The sequence below is a fragment of the Octopus sinensis genome, linkage group LG13 (assembly GCF_006345805.1).
Source record: "Octopus sinensis linkage group LG13, ASM634580v1, whole genome shotgun sequence".
NCBI lineage: Eukaryota > Metazoa > Mollusca > Cephalopoda > Octopoda > Octopodidae > Octopus > Octopus sinensis.
Window position 1 is genome coordinate 62,868,907 of NC_043009.1, and position 21,989 is coordinate 62,890,895.

Here is a 21,989-nt window from a genome sequence, read left to right on the forward strand (position 1 = left end):
TCACCAACGTGTTCAGTCAATTGGACACATTGAGAGCTTTCACAGTTCACTGCTGAATGTAAACCTTTGTAGGAGACAAATTTGGAAGAAAAAGAAAGAAAAAATGAAGTTGTTTTCTATATTTTCCAACTTACCTTTTGATGTGTAAAGAGATGTAGCAAGCAAGAAAATTTGAAGATTATTGTCTCACAAACATATATACTTTTTTTCTTTTTAAATCTGTCACCTCATTCAGTGTTAAAATTCCAAACAAAACCAGTTATGAGATCATTCTAGACAAGTTAATAATAAAAATGAAGTAACTGCATACTTAGAAATGTGTTTTTATTTCAATATCTAAGTGTTGATCAATACAAAACAGAAATGATGGCGAGGAGGATGAAGAAAACTTATTTGAAAAACAAGAATTACTGACAATTATAAATGAACAAGGACAAGAAAATGATTTAACAAGAGGCTATTCGTCAGAAACTGCATGAGTTGAGCATCAGAGAAAGCTAAAGGATTTTTATTTTCAATTTTAAATTCTAGTCATTTAGTGAAGAAATCAAATGAAAACTGAAATAAGAATTTAAAAACATTTTTGCTCACAGTCCTCACAGTAAGGCTGTATTTCAAGTGGAATTTGTATTTAATTTCAAACTTCAAATATTTAATTTAAAATGGTGGTAATGAAATAAGCTGAAATCAATCAGACCGTTGTTTAATCATTTAGCTCACATACATACATAAACTTATTTCTAAGAGCATGTAATTACTTTCATGAATTTTAATTTACAAGTAAAATATTCAATATTCTCTAAAATTAACGAAACTCCTAATCATCATTAGAAATCTTCATTAGAAATGATTCTGGAAAAGACTAAAATATTTACCCAGTTTTACTCGAAGTAAAACGACGATTATGAAAAATGATTTTGCTTTTCTGTTACAATTAATTACTTACAGGTCTCTAATTTAAATCCAATGATATAAATCATTAATCACATAAACTAGTCAATGTTTTAAAATTATAATTAACTAAGAGTATTGCAACCACAATATTTTTGTTTTAAAACTGAGACTTATTTAAAGAAAGAATTCCATAAACATCATTATTAGTCATAATTCATGAAAGGTAACGAGATAGTCTACTAAATTAGCAGCTGGTAAAGATATTTTACTCTCTGGAATGTAAAATCAACTAAATGCCAGATATTGGATGTAGTTCTTCAGTCTTTAATAAGCTCCCATGCTGCAAGTTGGTAAGAAATATATAACAGATCAGTTAATTAGCCTTGAAGATGGTATAATGGTGGGAGTTAAAAAGTTCAAATAATCTTTTTATTGAAATCCTTTCACTATAAAGAAAATGGGAAGAAAGTTTTCTCAATGGTAGTAGTGCTCCAGCATGGCCACAGCCTTATGAGCTGGAACACATAAAGGAATAAATGTAAATTAAATGAAACAAGGTGGAAAGATCACAAAAAAAAAAAAGAAAAAAAGTGGTACAGAAGAGAAAAGAGCAACTAATAAATAAGTTGAAAGGTATAATTTCAAACTCAGACTCATTATCTAAATTTAATTTATTCAATAAAAAATATTCTTATATAGAAATGTGAGAAAATGTAATCTAAGTTGGGATTAAACTGCAATAGTTTTGTTTTCTTGTATTGTGAGAAAACATTCTAATTAACCACAAGGTCAGCAGACAAGGTTGTGGGTACTTTTCAGTAGCTTCATTAAATGGAAAGGAATTTGGAGAGAAGAAAGGGTGATAAATTTATGACAATAATGATGAGGGGATCCCAAAAAGAAAAAAAAGAAAAAGAAAGAGGGGAAGGCATCCTTCATGAGTGGAATATTATTGCTAATTATTTATTTATAAAGTACACAAAAAAATTTGGTTTTTATATGTGTTTGTGTTTGTGTGTGTGTGTGTGTGTTTGTGAGACAGCATATGTGTGATTATACATATGCAACACAGGCAAAAAAAAATAACCCTAACACAATTAATGCGTTTAAAACTCATTAATCGAAAAGAAAGAAAATGGTGAGGGGGGTGGGGGTGGCATGTAAATGAGTCTACATTCTCTTTGTCTCTCATACAGTTTCATTGTATTCAGAAGTGTGAATGATAAAAAAATACTGCAAAATGTCTGATGGCAATGTGTAGAACACACAACAAACTGGCCAACACTGCTTTTGTTTTTTTTTTTATATTATTATGATCTTTATTTGTTTGGTTTGTTTGTTTGTTTGTTTTTAACAACTTTTCCAGGAATGAGATTGAGAAATGAAGTTCTGAAACAATACTTAACTACACACATGTAGACACAGAAATACATGTTAGCCAAGTGAAAATATTTTCTTCTCTTCAAATTTGTTTTTTTTTTTTTTTTTTTTTGTAATTATCTCTCCCTCCCCATCACCAACTCAAATTAACCTTCCTAAGTATTTTATTATTATTATTATTTTTTTTTTTTTTACAATTTTTAAGAAATTGTAATTTTTATTTAACAGTTGGTGTGATCTGTTTATATTCATGCTCTGGTTTTAGTTAACTTTTAGGGATCACGCTTATCTGTACAAACCTATACAATAGAATCCCTTAAAAATGTAAAAGCCAGTTATACCACCAACATAAAACTCACACTAAAATTGTGATTGTATTATTCTTAACACAATTTCTGACCAATTTCTTCTCTATCATTGCAATGCAAAGATGATTTAGTTGCTTTTACTGTACAGATGGGAAAATTCCTAACAGAAACTGTCATAAGAAAGAAAGAAAATAGCATATCGTGTGATATGTTTTCCTGTTTTGATCCCATTTCAGAATGAAAGCTTTCCTTCAAGAGCTGAGCTCAAAGATTTCTGCATTAGAGCAATGACTGAAATACTAAACATCAGATTTTCATGAGCTACTAACATTCTGTTTTTTATACAATTGTATCAAGTTATGGATTGAGTTCTGGCCTTCTTGTACAGCTTTTAAATGATGTAATCACTTCTTTCTGGGTCGAGTTCGCCGTCGAACCTGTAAAATATAAAACAAACAGAAAACTTAGGTGATAACAAAGGAGATGCAGAGAGAGAGAAAAAAATTATGTATAAGAAATTAATGAAAAAAAGGATACAAAAAAAAAAGCTATAATTTTTTTGGATCTTTTATTAAACATTGATCAATTGGTGGATTGCAACTAACTCATTCTTTAAATGCTTTTATATGCCCTTCTCTCCATATAAATTATCCTTATATAACAGTTTATAATACTGACCACTCATAACAGCATTTACAGTTGTTACTGATAACAATTAGTTTGCAATTTCTAAACTACACCACAAAAAACAACTTGTTCCAAAGATCAATTGGAAAGCTTGAATATACTGAGAGAAAAGGGTTCAAAACTTTAGGATAATACAAACATTAAATATTTCTGATATTGGTGAGAATAATGCAGAAGATATTTGTATGAATAATGGGACATGAGCTTTCAGGAACAACACAAATATTAGACATGTCAGGAGATTTTTTTTTTAATATACTTTTTCTTTATGTATTTATACAAAATTATAGTTAATATGAAAATAATTATGGCAGAAGATATTTCGAAGATCACTTCAATAGAAAATGTGCTTCAACTAAAGAAGAAACAAAAGCCTTTCTAAGACTGTAAAGGAATAATAACTCTAGTGCCATCATGATCTATATTGAAATGCAAATTCATTGTAACATGTACTTCACTTAACCCTTTAGCATTCCTATTACTCTGCCAAAGGTAATGCTTATTTATTCATACTGCTTTGAATTGATGAGGCTTCACCTTGAAACTTAAGAGATTTCCATGATGTAACCGTTATCTTTAGAATGACATTGTAAGGTAGGTGTGAAAGGCTGAATGTGACCAGTTTCAACATAAAACAGGTACAATATTCAGGTTGGATACGGCCAGTTTAAGTGCCAAAGGGGGTTGATTAAACACACTTTCATGATAATGTTTTGGTCATTTCAGGAGATATTCTCATGTTGCAGATATGTCACAAAACATCCCAAACACAACTTATTCACATGCAGTCCTTCATGGATGCATTGCAAAATAATTATGCAAACAATAATCATGAATTGAATCGAACCTGTTTCAGCTCATGAGCTATGGCCATGCTGGGGCACCGCCATAAATTGTTTTCAAAAATACACCAAGAATGAATTTTCTCCATTATTTTTCTGTTTTTCCCCAGGAAGTAAATTTTTACTATCCCCATTGTAACTCACTGCGTTTCATATTACCATTTTTGTATGGAAAGGGGAATGGAAGCTTTGACCCTTTAGCATTCGGATTATTCTGTCAAAAGTAATGTTTGTTTATTCATGTTTATTTTGAATTTTACCATGCATTACCCCCATAACTAGAAGATTTTTATGATGTGGTTATTTATTTTTTAAAGTGACACTGTAAGGTAGGTTGGTGCAAGAGGCCAGATCCGACCAGTTTAATTACTAAAGGGCTAACACTATTACACATTTACTGACATATTTAAAAAAAAAACAACATTTACACTGAATTAATATTTGTACAGATATTAAAACCAAAGAAATGTTAAAGTGCTTATCCAGATGTTCATCAGTAAATGTCTACAGAATAACAAATACATTTATAACAACAGACTGCCTCTATGTTTTAATTTTCTTTATACTCAAGATTTTAAGAGTGTTTTGTAAAATACACAGGTTTATTAAGGCTGATCTTGATTAAGTGAAATATCTCAAGATATTTTTACTTGTTTCAGTCATTTGACTGTGGCCATGCTGGAGCACCGCCTTTAATCGAGCTACTCGAACCCGGGACTTATTCTTTTGTAAGCCCAGTACTTATTCTATCGGTCTCTTTTGCTGAACTGCTAAGTAACAGGGACATAAACACACCAGCATTGGTTGTCAAGCGATGTTGGGGGAACAAACAGACACACATACATACACACACACATAATATATATATATATATATACATATATACAACGGGCTTCTTTCAGTTTCCATCCACCAAATCCATTCACAAGGCTTTGGTCGACCCGAGGCTATAGTAGAAGACACTTGCCCAAGGTGCCACGCAGTGGGACTGAACCCGGGACCATGTGGTTCGTAAGCAAGCTACTTACTACACAGCCATTCCTACGCCTATTGTTCATGTTTAGAAGTTTATTCATATGAATACTTTGGTCCTTGACGAGTTGATACTAAATAGAGCTAAAAAGTTAATGAGGCAACTCCTGTGATTTGAAAATTGTTACAAAGGAACCTTCAGTATGAAAAGTGTAAATATATTTGCTTAGATACTAACATTTGATTGTACCGGACTAGTAATAAATACGACAATTTTACTCACAATTCTAAATTCAACAAAAGACAAGGAAGGAAGGACACACTGGTTTCTAATTTTGGCACAAGGCCAGCAAGTGCGTGGAGGGGGGGTAAGGCAATTATTACTGACCCCAGTGTTTAACAGGTACTTATATTATTAAGAGAGAGGGGATTTTAAAAACCAAAATAAATCAGTCCACATCAGAAAGACAGTGCTTACCATTTGGACATTTCAATATCATTCTTTGCCAAAACAAATTCCCAACAAAAGACAATGGATTACTAGCCTCCAGTGGTTAGGGCAGCGAACTTGCGGTCATAGGATCGCGGTTTCGATTCCCAGACCGGGTGTTGTGAGTGTTTATTGAGTAAAAACACCTAAAGCTCCACAAGGCTACGGCAGGGGATGGTGGTGATCCCTGCTGTACTCTTTCACCACAACTTTCTCTCACTCTTACTTCCTGTTTCTGTTGTACCTGTATATCAAGGGGCCGGCCTTGTCACTCTCTGTGTCACGCTGAATAGCCCCGAGAACTACGTTAAGGGTACACGTGTCTGTGGAGTGCTCAGCCACTTACACGTTAATTTCACGAGCAGGCTGTTCCGTTGATTTGGATCAACCGGAACCCTCGTCGTCGGAACCGACGGAGTGCTTCCACTTCCACGTAGATATTATGTCACACATGACATAAATGTTTTCAGTTGAACCTGCCTAACTTCTACGAAAGGAGACTTTGAATACACACAAATCCTATACAGAAAGAAAACACAAAACACTATATTCTCTCTGTTTATGAACAACAGTCAAAAACTAACAAAGATTCTACAAATGCTAGGCTTTACAATCTCTGATGTGGCAAAACCAAAATTGCATCTAAGAGGATGGGTTTCCTCAGTTTCAACAATTGCTGACCCCTAACAAAGCAGGGACAATGCAGTGGACGGGCAAGTGTTCGCTTGTACTGGGCCAATGTCCTATAACACTACAACAATCTTTGTTCCTCTAGATTAGCAAGTAATACCTTGCCCAACAATGTACTCAAGTTTTCTCTTTGTTTGCCAAACCAAACCCAATACTAATTACTCTGCCCCAATCTTACCTTCAAAGATTTACCAGTTCCATTGCTACCTATAGTTTCTCTACAAACAACCACACTGAACTCACTAGGAAGGAAAGGGCACCGCCTTTCTTTCTCGGTTTAAATAAAATGATAAGACATTTACTTGCCAAATGGTTAAAATATATTGACATTTATATATGAAGAGAAACATGTCCAGCAGCTGCTGCTCGTTAAGATAATCACTGCACATACAAATCAACAATAAAATAATTGATGATTATGAACATACATAATTTCATGCTTTCTAAGGAGAAACTCTTGAAACTACATGCAACATAACCAAGCTTTAGTAAATAAAAACTGATCAACAATAAGTTACACAAAAAATATATATATAGTTACCATCCATGCAAATATTAACTTAGAAAAAATTATACACTTTTAAGCAATATTTGACTGTTTCAAGATCAACTCTACAGAAAAAAACAAAACAAAAAAAAACCAATTCAACAACAACTAACTACACTTCTTGAAATATTTTAAAATCTGTGAAGTTCAGCCATAATTTTTTTAAAAATTTAAATATTTGTGCATACATTCGACAGATCTGCACTTCTACAATGCCACATGTTAATTTGTTGCAGGCTTTCCAAAACTTACATAGCATTATACCTTTAAACTATTATCGCTATATCTCACAGTTTCAATTAGAATGTATTGTAGTAGCAGTAGTAATAATAATAATAAGAAGAAGAGGAAGAGGAAGAGGCTTTGTCCTTTTGAATGCTTATTTCAGATGGCAACTGACTAACAATTTAAAAATGTTTAAACCTCTGGGTGAAATTATCTTTAACCCTTTCGATACCAATCTGACTGAAACCACCTCTGGCTCTGTCATACAAATGTCTTGTTTTCATAAGTTTTGAATTAAAATCTTCCACCAGACCTTAGTCACAATTTATGATCCTAACACTAGCTTAATGATAACCAAGTTATTTTACTAAACTCTTTGTTATATTTAAAATTAATTGAAAGAAACACAGAACATCTCAAAATAAATACGGTAACGAAAGGGTTAATTCTGGTGTTAGAATCATACTGAAAGCCTGAATGTATTTCATTCGTGACATCAAGGTTCACAAAAAATAATGTTAAATAAAAGTTCTAATCTATTAACACGACAGACGAAGATGAATATATTACTAAGGTATTGTTTTACAAGTGGCTGCTCTTCCTTTTCAGAGACCAAGCACACACTAAAGCTGCACATATACAGTATCAATTAACTATGTTGCCAATAAAATCACTATTATGCAAATGAAATTAACTTATTTAATGAAGTTGTAATATGACTATAAATTGTGTACTAACTCTTCTTTCCCTCTCAACGGCCAGTTGAACAGGGGTTTGGTTTTTCATGAAGTCTAGTCAGATCAACCCTTTAATTATAAAGATTTTAAAAAAAATACAACTTGTCTATGTGAATCACACATTATGGAAATAGCCAAAACTTGTTTTGCTTAATTATTCAATGTACGTTACTACACATCTCAGATAAAAAGTCTTAACTGTTTAGGGCATGATACACACACAGATACATTTACATATATACAGACGCACACATACATATGTACATATACACCGAGATTCTATCTCATAAACACTAATTCTGAAATAGCTTGTGTTATGAAGTTCAAAAGTTAACAAGGTGCAAACGAACAATTTCTGGATATAAAATAAGGAAACAGAATAACACATTTAGAGAAGAAAAAAAAGGCATTTCATGACAAAAATAAACTTTCATTTATAGTAACTGAAAAGATATTCATTTATGGTCAGAATTATTACAATGACATGGAGTAGAAGAGAACTGTTGTTACAAGGAAAATACTGACTAAAACCAGTTCCAGATTATTTTAGTTTTGTAATAATGTGTTTCGCACATATATATATAATTAAAAAATACAAAGAAACATCCAAAAGGACAAAGCTGATGATAAATGTAAGCAAATAAAAATTCACAAACTTGATGTAGCTTTGACTATTAAAAGCAAAGTTGAAAACAAAAAAAAAAAAAAAAATGATGACGGTTAAGAGACGTAAAACAATCACTGGTTTGCTCTCTAACACTGGGCAAACTATTACACGCATGACAATATGAAGAACTAGAGTTATTTTGATGAAGTTATTATCTGATACACACAATATGTCCAATTTAGATTGTTTTAAAATAGTTAAACGCCTTATATGTTTTATGTGCATGTATGTATTTATATATATATTTATAAATCATATTGTGAGATTCTATGGCTATGCGGGAGCTTTGCTTTTTATGAACAAACTTCCAAAAATGAGGGATGGCATCTTTTTAAGTTATCATAGTTAGACAGAAACAGGTGGAGGTATTTCGTATCAATATGGATGGTTTATCTGAGAAGATGTGTATATTATTTGGCTATAATGTTTGTGTTGATTGTTTAAAGCAGAATATGTAAGCAACATTTCTCATCAAATTAAATGACCACCATATCAAGAGTTTGTACAACAATGGACCACGGAGTTTCCACACAACTAGATTTCCTGATTTGTACAGTCTGGTTACTCGAGTTTGGTCATACAATGACAAATAAACTTTAAGTGAATGCGGATTTCTGTTTAGGAGTGGATGTGTGTGTAGTTGATTGGATTGTAGTAGCCTGGATATTACTGATATTTTATCAATCCTAGTGAAAGAAAAGTAAATCTGGTATTAGTAGATTTAAACTGAATAGAGATGAAAGTAAATAGTAAGGTACCTCTACCGTTTCTTACAACTTTGTGACATTGAATTGAAATGGAATTTCAGTAAGAGCTAAATTCTAAATAAATAATTTTAATAGATTTATATTTTAATTAAGGTTGCTCATTTCCACATGCTGACATAGTTTAGAAATTTTGCAAAGGTGGAGATATACTGATGTGTTCTTGGAACACAATTTTATCATTGCATGCTATTTCCAACACCAATCACCCTCAAAGAACTGTTAATTTATCTGATGCTATACAGACTGAGTAAGCAAAGCATTTTGGCCAAATACAAAAATAGTGGAATGAGGTTAATTTACTAAATATTATGTGATAAATAAACTGCAGTTATTCGTTTTTTTTTAGTTTAGTTTTCATGTCTGTGGGTTAAATGAAGTAGATGTTTGTAGTGCGGCATATAAGGAACGCCAGGTGGGCTAAGGTATACCTGGCTTCCAGATGCACAATAATCAGCTTCTGAATCACCGTTTGGCTGCACAGAATGAAAGCACTTTCGAGGACAGTCTTGCTTATTCATGGCTATCACAGGCCTAAAACAACAGCAACATTAGTGGCCAAATGCATGTCCTTAACAAAGCAAAAACTGCCTCACAACTGACCTTCTCCCTCAGGACTAAAACAGGTTCGTCTGATGTCCATCATCACTGATATACAAGACTACAAGAAACTTAAGATGGAAGTATGGACTAGTAGTACAAATTAAGCATCCCACAAATCTAAGACTTTTTTTTTGGTGCTGTTGTTACGATGCTCCAGAATGATAACATAATGGTTCCAACTAATATATAACTAAATGCAGAATCTGCAATTCTTCGGGTTTCTTTGGCATATGTGAAGTTTGCATAAAAGCTAATGTGTTTGGCAGCAGTTTAAATGGTGTTGGGTCAATTTATATTAGAGTGAAGGATTGGTGAAATGTTATTTGATAAGTAGGAGTGGGGGGAGGGTTGGATTAGTGGCTCTCAGTTGCACTTCCCCTTATTAATCAGAAAGAAGAATGTGTATTAATAAAGCCCTTTGCCAATGGAAGTTCAAGAAGGCCAAATTTGTGCAATGTATCCAACTGTTACAATGTCAACAAGGCACTGATGTAAATATGGGACGCAGTACAAGCAAGGAACAGGGAGTGCACTTTCCTCTACGAGAAAACAAAGAACACTGATTGAAGATAGAGAACAGAAAATAAAGGACATCGAGCTAGAGTCTAATTGAATTGAAAACAATTCAATGTTGAGTTAAAAGTTAATTTCTAATCATCCTTTCACAAACTTCAAAGAGCAATATAAACTACATAACAATTTAGTATGAATGAAAGAAGAAAAAAAAAAAGAAAGAGGAAATACAAAAGATTAAAGGTTAGTAAAGTGTCAATAATATAATTTAAGACTATAACCTTAAAAAAAAGTGGGGAGAAGAGAGAGCCAATATAGAAGTTCATAATTTGTTGGGATGTTTTTGTTTTACAAATATACAAAACTTTTTTACAATAATAATTATAAGAGTATGCACTTTATTTTCTGTTCAACGTAAAATGGATATTTGCCATACAAAGTTTGCCAGCACATGCAGTAACCAAAGAGTGAAAAGGTCTATCATAGTAGTTTGTTTTCTTGTAGCTACATACAATAGAAAACCTTTTCTAGGCCAGCTTGCACAATTTAAAAGCTCACCCTAAAAATTTATAAGACAACACAAAAGTATTATACAAAGTATGGTCTTTACCAATCAGGATTCCCAAGGATTATCCATGAAAGAGAGTTTCAAAGCTCTCTAGGGCTAAAAGAAAGGATTTAAAATTCAGAACCACAGAGTAGATTACAATGCTTATTCATATGTATATATAAATATTTATTTAAGAACAATATTCAGAACAGCTTTTAACACAAGCTATCTACTATATAATCATTCCCTTTTTTCCCCCCAACTCCAAAACTCTAAATCAATCTCGACAATAGAAAAAAAGGTGAGCTTTAATGACTTTACATTATTTGCCTATCGAAGACAAGAAATTCTTTATCATGTAAATCAAGTTAAGAAAAAGAAAAAAAAGGTTCAATCTTCTGTGAAATATCAGAAGGAAAAATGTAGAAAAGGCAAAATTTAAAATATACAAGAATTTGGGGGAAACCACAAATGTTAAATTTAATTCATCTACAACAATTAAATACACAAGTAATCACACGTAACAGACTTTAGTATGTATAGAAAACACAGGAGCTTTTAATGGTTGTTGTCATTATCATTTTCGAATACTAGATTATAAATCTTCATTGCAAACAATATATTAATTAAAGATGATTGTGTAACATAAAATATGAGAGTATTTGTATATTCTAGAAATGGAATATCTAGCTATAAGGAAAATTAACTGAACACAGATCTCAGCAAACTCAACATAAATAACAGTGAGAAACTGGAAATGGAAGCATCTGGAACCTCACTGCACTACTAACATCAGGTTCGCTTATAATTTTTGCAATCAAGAATCAGATTTCTGTCTAATGTAACAAGTCTGTATTTTGAAAATCCATATATTTATTAATATCTTGGGTGGCATCATTGGAAAACTAAAAGAATGCAAAGTGCATTGTGACCAGCGATATATAACAACATCCGTTAGTCTGGTCGATACCATGATATCGTAGGAAATCATTTCTTGTAGCTTGATACTTCTTAATGCAATCATAAAAAAGTTTTTGTTCTTCATAGCCGTAGATTGGAAGGAAATTTATGTACCTCAGGCACAATACAAATCTTTGTATCAAAAGTGTATCGCATAGGCTGACACCCAAATAAACACTGCTTGAGATAATACTCTGAACAACCATCACGCGGTTTCTCGATTTTTGTTTCTGTCTTAACATCTTTTCCATGCATTTGTTGCAGTGAAAATATTAATAAAATCTAATATTCCTTTCTACTCTGGACACAAGACCTGAAACTTTGGGGAATGGGGACAGTTGATTACATCAACCTCAGTGCCCAACTGGTCCTTATTTTATCACTCCTAAAGGGATGAAAGGCAAAGGTGACCTCAGTGGAATTTGAACTCAGAACATAAAGACAGGCGAAATGCTGCTTAGCATTTTGCCCAGCGGGCTAATGATTCTGCCAGTTGGCCACCTTAATAAAGTCTAATGTTAAAAAATATTTTTAATGACATTAGACATTATAAGCACATTCCAGAATATTTGCAGTTCCAGGCAATCTATATGTTATTGGTAAGAGTTGCTCAAGACACAATAAGATATATGGTTCAAGTCCTACCAAGGGGCCTGTTTCTCTCTCCTGTCTCAAAATCAAGCTTATAATGTGCAATAAGCGTTAAATGGAAATTTTATCAAGTAATTCATCATTTTATTACCTCATCTGCATATAAATATCGAGTTAGTGGCTAGTCTGGAACATTTAGAGAAACGACAAATTGAAAAGAGCTCTTTAAAAATATAAAAGAACCAATATTGAAAAGAACAAATAATAACTAGTTATTGAAATGCTGTCAAAATCTGATAAATCCCACACACAAAAATGAAAAGCACAACAGAAATGTAGCTAAAAATAGTACCTTTTTGAACAGTTGTTCTATTCTGCCAAACTGATGTGAAAGCAACATTGCTAATTAATTAGTATCAAGACACAGAATTATATGGTGCCTTTTGAACACAAAAGCTTGAACAATCAATGAGCTTCATTTAAAATTAGGTGAAAAAATAATTATCACCAATACATAGATAATGTAAGCCAACATATCATACATAAGAACATAATTTCATAACAAGCCAATGAGAAAAGAAAAAAAATCTTTTAAGTTTCACAATAATAAATCAAACACCACTTACATTAATTTCAGCTTCTTCCACCTCCTTTTCCTTGCTTGCTGATTGGATGGATGAAGTTGATTCAGCAGAAGTTTCTTCCTTCTCACTACCATTACTCACACTACTACTTGGTTTTTTACTACACCGGTAAACAAAAAACAAAAACAAAAGCATTTTGAAAATTCCATATAATTTACCATACTACTATTATTGTTATTACTATCACATTGTATCTTTCCACTAATGACTGCAGTTCATTGAAGAACAAATTGCATTTGTGGAATGACAATCTCCAGACGCTGCACATATTAGAAAACTCAACAGACCCCCACTGTCAGCATATAATTGAGTACACCCATATTTTTGCACAAATACATTAAACAAAACACACTGAGTTTTCACCATTCCCATATAACTGAGCACTCGTTACACAGTGTGTATACATACTCTCTTTTACTCCTTTACTTGTTTCAGTCATTTGACTGCGGCCATGCTGGAGCACCGCCTTTACTCGAGCAATTCGACCCTGGGACTTATTCTTTTGTAAGCCCAGTACTTATTCTATCGGTCTCTTTTGCCGAACCGCTACATAACGGGGACATAAACACACCAGCATCGGTTGTCAAGCAATGCTAGGGGGACAAACACAGACACACAAATGCATATATATATATATATACGACGGGCTTCTTTCAGTTTCCGTCTACCAAATCCACTCACAAGGCTTAGGTCGGCCCGAGGCTATAGTAGAAGACACTTGCCCAAGGCGCCACGCAGTGTGACTGAACCCGGAACCATGTGGTTGGTAAACAAGCTACTTACCACACAGCCACTCCTGCGCCTATATGTAAACTATTTTAATTCTATTTTTCATGCTAACTTGAAAGAGGTGCTAACTGCATGGAGCTAAACCAATTATATGGCTTGAGAAAGGAGGACACCCAAAACAGGGCAAAATGGCGAGATGGTGTGAGGACGGTTGCTATGGCATTGAGGTAGATCCGGCCACCCCCGTTAATGGGAACAAAACCGGAATTTAAAATAATGGATGGATAGATGATACACACACACAACAAGCTTCTTTAACTTTTCTGCCTGCCAAATTCACTTACAAGATATTAGTCAGCCCAGGGTGACCAATGTTTTGCAAGACACTTGCCCAAGGTGCTGTGTAATGGGACTGAACCCAAAACCCCCATGGCTACAAAATAAGCTTCTTAACAACCACACAGCTCTGCCTGTGCACGTAATTGCATAATTCTTAATGTAACAACACAGATGATGATGATGATGACAAAGTGTCCTACCGAGATTCTTTTTCATTTGCTGCTCGCTTCTTTGCTGGGATATTTTCATCAGGAGATCCTGCTGTTCTTTTTCTTGTACTACTTTCAGCTTTGTTATTTGTTGGTGCACTGGACGATCGGTTTTGTGCAGCTCGGCGTGTTGTGCCTTTTGTAGAGCCATTCAAAATCTGTTTTGTAGGTGATAAAACTTTTAAAGGAGAATTTTTAGAAGTTTGTCGCTTGGGCGAACGAAAGTCTGTTATTTTTGCCTGCATACCTGTCGCCTTTTTAGATTTGGCTACAGCTTTTGTTAATTTTATGGGGGTTTTGTTTTTCTTTCCAGCTTGAAGTGTAGCCTTTTTCACTAAAGCACCCTTTTTTTTGACAGCAGCAGATGTCTGTCTCACAGCTCGGCTAGTTCGAGCCTTCTGTTCACTAGTTGATTCCTCACTCTTCATTTTCTTGTCACTTTGTGAAGACGTACTGAATGGTAGAGGAAGGAAAGCACATTATTGTAATTAAAAGAAATAAAACTCTTCAACACCCCACCAAAATCAACAGAGTAAGAACAATAAGATAATGAACAATAGCTTACAAAACATGATGTGACATTATGCACATATACTCAACATGTTAACCACCACAGCCTGTTATTAGAGCTTACTGGTGGTGCCACATATTTCTAGTCACATTGCATACGGTTTAATTACAAGGAAACGTAATTATTTTTTGCAGTTTTACAATATTTCATAATTAAATTTTAATATTAAGCATCCATGTTATCTAAATATTCCCAAAACATTGTCAAAGATACAGAATTAAAATATGTTCTCAAATTATGAAAATGTACCACCAGTGGTACTTGGTGGCAGTTATGACGTGCTTAAATTATTCATTTTTATATATTCATATGAAGTTTCCACCAATCCTTTTTTTTTTTTAAATTGCATCACTATGACAGAAAAACATACTAAAAACACAAAAAAGTTTGAACTTTTCCAACTGTACAAAAGATTTTATGAATTAATGCTGCTTGGAAGTAATTAATTGCATTTTTATGAATTAAAGATTGACGAGATAATGTGTTAGCAGCTGAAATACTGTTGCACTCTAATAAGGTAACTTGTGCAAGCAAGAAAAACATATCTCTGACAACCAAGTCTAAGATGTGTTATCCTCTTATAAAATTTCATTTTATTAGTCTGGTTGCCATGGAAATTTCTGATACTAACTAATCAAGAATCATTATTACTAACTTTTGGGATGCAATTTCAGTGTATATAATTGAATTTTTCCCTTGCTCATTGAGAAAAATCACCCACATGCTTAGACCATTTAGAAATTCACAGGTTTTCTAAGGACATTAAAAATACTATGAAAATGTTTTAATTTTCCTAAAGATGATATACGAAAATGAAAACAAGGAAGGAAATTTATGTAAACAAAATGGGACAATCAATACCATGCTCTAAATATCCACCATGTTTTGAGAAATCATTCAGAAATTAAAGGTAAGACGGAAATTGTTTTTTTTTATTAAAAATATACTTTTCCCTGCAACTTTTCCCCATGGTGAAACACACCACTGGCTAGGGAAGTATGCTAAAGAAGATCCGTAAAAAATTCTTTAAAATCAAACAAGCAATATATATATATATATATATATTAGATCAATACAACATGGCAAGTTTATAAGTTTTTTTACTATTAAAAGTTTAATTTGTCTGAAATAATTATCATTCAGTAATTGAGGTCAGGACTTAGAGAGTTTTAAGTATTGATAATAAAGAATATCTACCTTTCTTTTGCTTCATTTTCTTTTTCCTTCTTTTTCTTTGATTCTCGGGGGCATGTAGGGTTAGGATTTACAACAGGTTTAGGGGAGGTCACAATAATTTCTGTTGTGGTGAACGGCACAGATGGTTTAGCAGTTACAGCTTTCTCAGATGTATTCATTAGAGTTGTCGGGGCAACTTTTTTCTAAGAAAGATAGGGGAAAAAAAATATTTTAAAACACCATGTCAGAGAAAACTGAAAAGCATATTTCCACATTGCAATAATATTTGGAAACTGAATAACTACCAGCAAAAGTAATTTATGGATCTTTCATCTTACCTTTCCTGTATCAAAGATGAAGTCCTTTGGGAGGTATAACTTGGTATTGCTATAACTCTGTAGGAAAGACATAAAAGATGACTTTAGAATCAAATAGATTAAACACAAAACAAAATAAAAAGGAATCATAATTCTACTGGTGTTATTTTGGTTTATAATATACTGCTTATACTGCAGTGTAAATAACGGACAGAATCAAGACTATTGAACAGGTTGAAAGACGCAACGAAAATTTTAGGAAAATAAAAATAAGAAATTTTACCATTGAGTGTGTTACATTATAAGGCACAAAAAGAAAATGAGTCTCTCCAGACACAACAGAATATGCTTATACATCATTCTAGGAAAAGTGGCAGAGTTCCTTTCACACACTGGACCTCATGGAGGCAAAGTGGTTGAGTTCCTTTAGAGTGTTGGGCCTCACAGAGGCAATGACCAAGACCTTTGGCATTATGTTGTGCTTGAGAAGAAAGCCCATTAAGCCAACCAAAATCAGTCGTGGCAGATACTGGTGTCGTGCCGGTGGCACATGAAAGCACTCATTACACTCTCAGAGTGGTTGGCATTAGGAAGGGCATCCAGCCATAAAAAAACCATGCCAAATCAGACTGGTCTGGCACAGCCTTCCAGCTTGCCAACCCTAGTCAAACCGTCCAACCCATGCCAGCATGGACAATGGACATTAGACAGAAACTGCATGGAAGCCCATAATGTGTATGTGTGTGTTTGGCCCCCATCACCACTTGATATCCAGTGTTGGTTTATTTATGGCCCTAGGAAAGAAACTTGTAGAATAAGCACCAGGCTTAAAAATAAGTATTGAGGTTGATCTATTCGACTAAAACCCTTCATGGCGGTGCCCAAGCATGGCCACAGTCTAACAAGTGAAACAAGTAAAAGATTAAATATAAAATGAGTGCTTGCACACCATGAAGCTGTATTCAGCCTCCATCTTTTCCACAAGTCAGTGCTTGACCATACTTTTAAGATCCCATCACTTCTGCCAATGTGTGTGTGTGTGAGAGAGGGGTGTGGCGAAACAAGTATTTAGTGCCATAAAAATAAGGCAGTAAGACAAACTGTGAAGTTGTCTAAAGAGAGAGAGAAAAAAAAAAGTGGTTTATTTTAAGATTTCCAATAATATCATCATCATCATCGTCGTCGTTTAACGTCCGCTTTCCATGCTAGCATGGGTTGGACAAAAATCAAGTTCCCATGCCGGGAATCGAACCCGGGCCGCCTGGGTAAATGCCAGGAATCCTAACCACTAGACCACAATAGTGAGATAAAGTTAGACCGAAGAGCTCTTCAAAAAGAGAAGAGGTAACCAATCAAACAGTGCAACATCAATATAAGACTTACATGATCTGGTTTGGTGAACAGTTTTATTGGAAGAACAGGCTCCATGACCGTATCTTTCAGGACAACATTTGATACCTTCGTCATCATCAATCCCAAAGCAATGTCACAAACAGCATATAATTTCTTATAAAATAAAAAAGGAAAAAAAAAAAAAATTTTTTTTTTTTACTTCAACCAAACAATTTTTTGTATAACATAACTCTCATTAAGCTAAGTAATTCATAATGTTGAGAAAGTAGACTTAATAGTATTTCTACTAAGAACACACACAAACATATACACATACATAAATAAATAACTGAAAATTAATATGGGGCATATCAAAAAAGTCACACTGTTACACATTAACCTATTTCTTTACTACTCACAAGGGGCTAAACACAGAGAGGAGACAAACGGACTAAGTCGAATATATCGACCCCAGTGCGTAACTGGTACTTATTTAATCGACCGCCGAAAGGATGAAAGACAAAGTCGACCTTGGCGGAATTTGAACTCAGAACGTAACGGCAGACAGAATACTGCTAAGCATTTCGCCCAGCGTGCTAACATTTCTGCCAGCTCGACGCCTTACACATTAACCATTTAGCATTCAAACTATTCTGTCAAATGCAATGCTTATTTATTCATTGTTTTGAATCTACCATGAATTATCGAGTAGCTTCAAGTGTTTGATGATATGGCAGTTTATTTTTTAAATGACATAGTAGAGCAGGTGCAAGAGGCCAGATTTGGCCAATTCAAACATAAAGCGGGTAGAATATTTTGGCCAGATACAGCCATGCTCGAGGCTTAAAGAAGCAATCTGACTCAAGTTGCAGCACCTTCTATCTTCATAGGTGTAACTTACTATCTCTCAACTTATCTTCTCACATACACACACCTGAAGAGGACTTTCTTCATAACAACAGTTTCGCATTTTAACTATAACATTCATCATCATCATCGTTTAACGTCTGCTTTCCATGCTAGCATGGGTTGGACGATTTGACTGAGGACTGGCGAACCAGATGGCTGCGCCAGGCTCCAACCTGATCTGGCAGAGTTTCTACAGCTGGACGCCCTTCCTAATGCCAACCACTCCAAGAGTGTAGTGGGTGCTTTTAAAGTGCCACTGGCACGAGGGCCAGTCTGGCAGTACTGGCAACGGCCACGCTCGAAAATGGTGTTTTTTACATGCCACCGGCGCAAGAGTCAGTCCAGCAGCACTGGCAACGATCTCGCTTGAATGTTTTGTTCACGTGCCAGTGAGGCGAAGCTGACAACGATCACGCTCAATTGGTGCTCTTTACGTGCCAGACAGCTGCTCTGGCAGTGATCCTGCTTGGATGGAGCTGTTAGTGCTCCACTGGCACGGGTTCCAACATTACATAATATATTCACAATAATTAATCCTGTACAACATGCTTTTGCTACTGATCTCATATATTGATGTGAACTAGGAGAAAGCATGCACATTTGTTTTCCATTAGTCTACATAAGAGAGGCAATTCTGTACCTGCCCTAATGTGAGATCATACCTTATTCATTTCATCATCCTCTGGGCCCTGTGCATCTTTAGTCTGTTTAATATCTTCAATCATCCGTCTGAAGAATGCATAGTTATAGTCTTCACTCCGGCTCATCAAGGGATCCATCACAAACCAAAGACATCTAAAAATAAACAATGATACATTTTCAGAGACTTAAGATTAGAATTTAAAGATTTTTATAGTTAAAAATCGAATTTTTAAAAATTCACAATTTATAATTAAAGAAAAAAAAAAAGTATATATAGATAAATGTTAATTATACTAACTCTTTAATGATGTTCAAAGCTTGCATATGATCATGTGATTTGAGGTCAGGGTCGTGAGCCAACAGGTGAATTGTATAGGGCAGCATATAATCTGGGAGTAAGGAAAAGATTTTAGCTGGAAAAAAGACGAAAAATTCTAAATAAGATGGAGTTTGTTTTTTTTATCTGTACATGATGCTTTTGTGTGTATGTGTTATCAAACATTCCTTTTTCTGTAATGAATAAATTCCCCAGAAGAGGAATAGGATTTTTTTTTAAATATATATTTCAGAGAAAAAACTCACAGAACCAGAAATATTAGTTTTTCTCCTGATTTTCTGGAATGCTTACAGAGAATAAGTCCAACTAATTGAGACTAATGAGAAGTGACCAGCAAAATGGTCAATTGTGCTAGTGTTTGACCTACTGCTTTTAATTAAACTTACAATGGATGAGTTTCGTCTGATTGAGTGATAAACAACGAGGGAGAGAACACATTTAGAATATATTCAAGATGACTTACAGTATGGTATGGATATGGAGTCATTTTGATCAGAAATGAAGGATACAGAAATGATCCGAGTAGTAATAACAGATGAAAGTGTAAGAGAATACAGTTAGGGAACCAAGAGATGGGAGTGTGTGATGTATGTTATATACGTCTATAAGGTAGTAGCTTTCTAACAGGTGGGGGGGGGGTGAGAGAGAGAGAGAGAAAGAGAGAGAGAGAGAGGGAGTCAACATTACAAGCAAACTGTTGAAAATTTTAGATATGCAAGGAGCTGTAGTGGACACTTTGGGATAAAATTCTAAATTCTTATGTCCAATGAATACGTCCATTTCGTTAAATGTATTTTTAAAGTAGAGAATTAGTACCGATTCCACTTTAGCAGCAAATTGTTATTTGATACAAATTATCAAATTTTCAAAAAGGGAGAGGAAAAAAAAAAAGACAATTAAAAAAAATCATTAATTAGCTATGAAATAGAAAAAGTAAGCGTACTATTCATTCAATGCAATTAGTGAAGCTCTTTCCTTAAACAAATTAAAACTACATCAATGATAATAAACTAATAATTTTCTCAAATTTCAAATGGTTTTCTTCTAATTATATTTCTTACTTTAATGTGAAATGCTTAGAGTCAAAAAGCAAAGCTTGGTTATGTAACTTACAGCCTGCTGTTGCATGCTGTTTGAGATATTCTCTCCTTTTGCTAATATTTGCATAAAGGAACTGCTTCACCTGAGCTCGTCGTTCCTTGACAGGGTCATTAGCTGCCAAAGAGAAGATACTCATATATTCAAGAGGTAAGCGAAGACTTAGCAGTCCTTTGTTCAATTTCATAGCGAACCGGAGACGGACTTGATAACAGCTATCCTGCAAAAGACAAAAAGAATACTATGTAAAAAAAAAAAAATAAAAAAAAACTAATACAAAATATAGAAAATACTTTATTTCCAACTAACATTTGTAAATGTAAGATCTGCAGAACATTTTCAAGAACTGACGTTTAATAAATCATAAAATAAAAACAACTTACATTAATAAGCAATGCTAATGCCTGGAACTGTTCTCTGGTAATAAGCTCTGCAAAGCAGGGTTCTTCTGCCAACTTTAACATACAACAGCCTGCTTGTAGCCGGAGACGAGCTAATTCAGGTTTGCTTTAAATAAAATAATTTAACAAGAATAAGTGAATCCATGCATGTAATCCTCCACCACCTACCCTCCAACATCCAAGAAGGAATTACATTATCAGGAGATCACTCTCAAGTTATATTGAATTGCACAACATGAAATAGATTTCCACATAAATACATTGGTATTTCTTTTGTTTTCTACTAATCCTATAAAACTATTATTATCATTGTTTCACATACATTAACCACGTTTGGCATGGATAGGACACGTCACCACAGTTGGAATAACCACACTTTTGAGGGCCACTCCCCATCTAGATGGGTCAAGGAATCTTATCTCGCACAGGTTTCATTTTGGCTTGGTTTTTATGGTTGGATGCCTTTCATAACATCAACCATTTTACAGGGTACACAAGGTATGGTTTTGTGACAAAGGGTCCATAGATGTAACCATGGCCTCAAAGAGACTTCACAATTCCCACATCTCTGCTCACACACCAGCCTTTTAGAGAGAGAACCAAGAATGATAGTGATGTGTTATCAAGGTGGAGGCAGTAACTTAATATCTTGAGGAACTGTTTCTCCACTGCTGATTTTCCAACATGTCTCAGAGGCCATACAAAGAGCATGGGTGCTGCTCTTCCTTCTGTGCCCAACCCAGCGAAAAACAAAATACAGTGAAGAACCAGTCAAGCTAAAAATGGTTGAGCAAGAGTCCAATAAATGAATCGTCCAAACCAACAAGTCATCAGGTGAGAAAGAATGAAGGATTAGATCTGATTT

At 34.2% G+C, this 21,989-nt stretch overlaps 1 protein-coding gene across 4 annotated transcripts in view; it reads right to left on the reverse strand.

Annotated features, from left to right (window-relative positions):
* Nucleotides 1-2,152: 2,152 nt before the first annotated feature.
* Nucleotides 2,153-21,989, reverse strand: part of LOC115218247 (sister chromatid cohesion protein PDS5 homolog B) — a 75,204-nt gene continuing 55,367 nt past the window's right edge. For 2 of the 4 annotated variants that reach the window (XM_029787983.2, XM_029787982.2), the window contains exons 24-33: nt 21,107-21,230; nt 20,739-20,943; nt 19,587-19,701; nt 19,309-19,441; nt 17,789-17,911; nt 16,427-16,483; nt 16,110-16,291; nt 14,333-14,794; nt 13,047-13,164; nt 2,153-3,019 (exon numbers count right to left, since the gene is read on the reverse strand). In XM_029787983.2, the coding sequence (XP_029643843.1) occupies nt 2,987-3,019; nt 13,047-13,164; nt 14,333-14,794; nt 16,110-16,291; nt 16,427-16,483; nt 17,789-17,911; nt 19,309-19,441; nt 19,587-19,701; nt 20,739-20,943; nt 21,107-21,230 (1,552 nt within the window). In that variant the 3' untranslated portion in view covers nt 2,153-2,986. Of the gene's footprint in view, nt 3,020-10,929; nt 10,984-13,046; nt 13,165-14,332; nt 14,795-16,109; nt 16,292-16,426; nt 16,484-17,788; nt 17,912-19,308; nt 19,442-19,586; nt 19,702-20,738; nt 20,944-21,106; nt 21,231-21,989 lie in introns of all 4 variants that reach the window. The other 2 variants (XM_036508457.1, XM_036508456.1) reach the window with 2 other exon arrangements.